General features: G+C 60.8%; 1 protein-coding gene across 1 annotated transcript in view; it reads left to right on the top strand.

Moving 5' to 3' along the window:
* The first annotated feature begins 1,130 nt into the window (after positions 1-1,130).
* The window catches only part of PODXL2 (podocalyxin like 2), a 38,045-nt gene continuing 37,363 nt past the window's right edge, over positions 1,131-1,812 (top strand). Inside the window, exon 1 of the mRNA XM_069083827.1 lies at positions 1,131-1,260. Coding sequence (XP_068939928.1) covers positions 1,221-1,260 — 40 coding nt within the window. The 5' untranslated portion in view covers positions 1,131-1,220. The remainder of the gene's footprint in view (positions 1,261-1,812) is intronic.

Here is a 1,812-nt window from a genome sequence, read left to right as displayed (position 1 = left end):
TGGAAAGGACCATAAAGCTGATCTCTTCCAGCCTTCTACCTACCACAGTAACTCTTTCATTATCCTATCTTAGTCTCTGCTTGGACATTTCCAGTGATGGGGAGCTCAGAAATCTGCTCAGTGTGGCAGGGGATGAGGGAAATCACCCATTCCAACGACTTCATTTTACAAGGATTAAAGAAAGTGAAATGATTTTCCCAGCCACACAGTGAGTGGGAGACTTGGATCTCCTCCCATCTGCTCTGCCATCCCAGTGGCTTGGTCTTTCTCCAGCCATTTGGCACAACAGACAGTAGGCGACCTTTATACAGTGCTTTTTGCACCTCTGCCCGGACACTTACCGTCCTGGGCTCTTTTACTAGTAAGAGGCTGGTGTAGCCCACCAGCCTCATCCACGGCCGGGCCCCCACCGCCAGGGAGCCCCTTCCTGCCTAGGCCACGTGGTTTCAGCTGTTCCTCCTGACGGTCTGGAGCCACTCGGGATTGTACGGGTCACACTTGTTCCCTTGGGCCCCAGACGTCAAAACTGGGGGCATCGTGGGTGGTGCCAATGACATTTGGACCGACTCCGAAAACCTGCCTCTATTCCTGCTGAGATGCCAACAGGCTAAACGAGCACCCCCCCGACCCCCTTCTCTCCGGGATGCTGCTGAGACCCTTGTGCGCTGGGGCTGGGAATGTCCCAGGCCTGGACAGGGCGGCCTGGCTCAATGCCGTGGCCCAGCAAGGCCGGGGTGCTTGGCCGTGTGTGCCCGAACCCCTCAGGCGACGCCCGGCTTGGCCTGCGGCGCTTCTGCCACCCGCCAGATTCTACCTCCTTCTGCCCCATCTGGGCGCCAGGGGCAAAGAGGGCACGACGGAAGAACTCTAGAGCTGTTAAGGCGGTTATGGCCGTCAGAGACCCGAGGCACGTGGGACAAGCCTCGGTGTCTGGTTGGTTCGTCCCGACAGAAGAGGGCGGGGCTGGGGCGGAAGGGGGTCGATTCCTTTGCACCCGCTTCCTTCCGGTCTAGGCGTGAGGCACGCGGCCCCGGGAAAGAGAGAAGGGAGGAGGGAGGGGGCGGGGTCTAGTGTGAGTGACTACTCGGCGGCCCTATCGCGCTCGCCCCGCCGGCTCCGCCCTCCGCGCTCGGTTACGCCCGAGGCGAAGCTCCGGGGTTGCTGAGGCTGCGGCGGGAGGAGCGCCCGGGGCGGCGGTAAGAGCCGAGCGAGGCTGCACCATGGGCCGGCTGCTGTGCGCCGCCCTCTTGCTGGCCTGGGGTGAGTGTTCGAGGCCTGCGGGCACGATGTCGGGAGGCCTGAGGAGGAGGAGGAGAAGAAAGGGGGAGGGGAGAGTGAGAGGGGGAGGGTCGGTAACCGACTTGGTGCTGATGGACAGCTCCCGAGTGTGAGAGAGAGTGTATGTGTGTGTGAGTGACACGCTGCTGTAGGGTGTGTGTGTGCGTGTGTGTATGTGTGTGAGAGAGACACTGCTGTACGGAGTGTATATGTGTGTGACACGCTTCTTGGACAGAGCCTGTGTGGCCTCTGTGTGTGACATACGGTGTGTGTGTGTGTGTGTGTGTGTGTGTGTGTATGTGTGTGTGTGTGTGTGTGTGTGTGTGTACGCGGGCGCGCTCATGTGACAGACACTGGTTTACCGGGTGTGTGTGTGACACTGCTCTATGGTGGGGTGTGTGACACGCTGCTGTACGGTGTGTGTGTGTGGCGTTGCCGGGCAGCCCCCAGGTGGCCTGATGCACCGGTGTGCGGGGGGTGGGGGGGCACGCCACACATCCTGCCCTGCTGGTCCTTGGAGTATGTGTGCACCAT

This window comes from Petaurus breviceps, unplaced genomic scaffold, assembly GCF_028583685.1.
Source record: "Petaurus breviceps papuanus isolate PSGF00001 unplaced genomic scaffold, PetGlider_PUasm1.0 174, whole genome shotgun sequence".
Taxonomy (NCBI): domain Eukaryota; kingdom Metazoa; phylum Chordata; class Mammalia; order Diprotodontia; family Petauridae; genus Petaurus; species Petaurus breviceps.
This window is presented reverse-complemented; position numbering and strand designations above follow the sequence as displayed.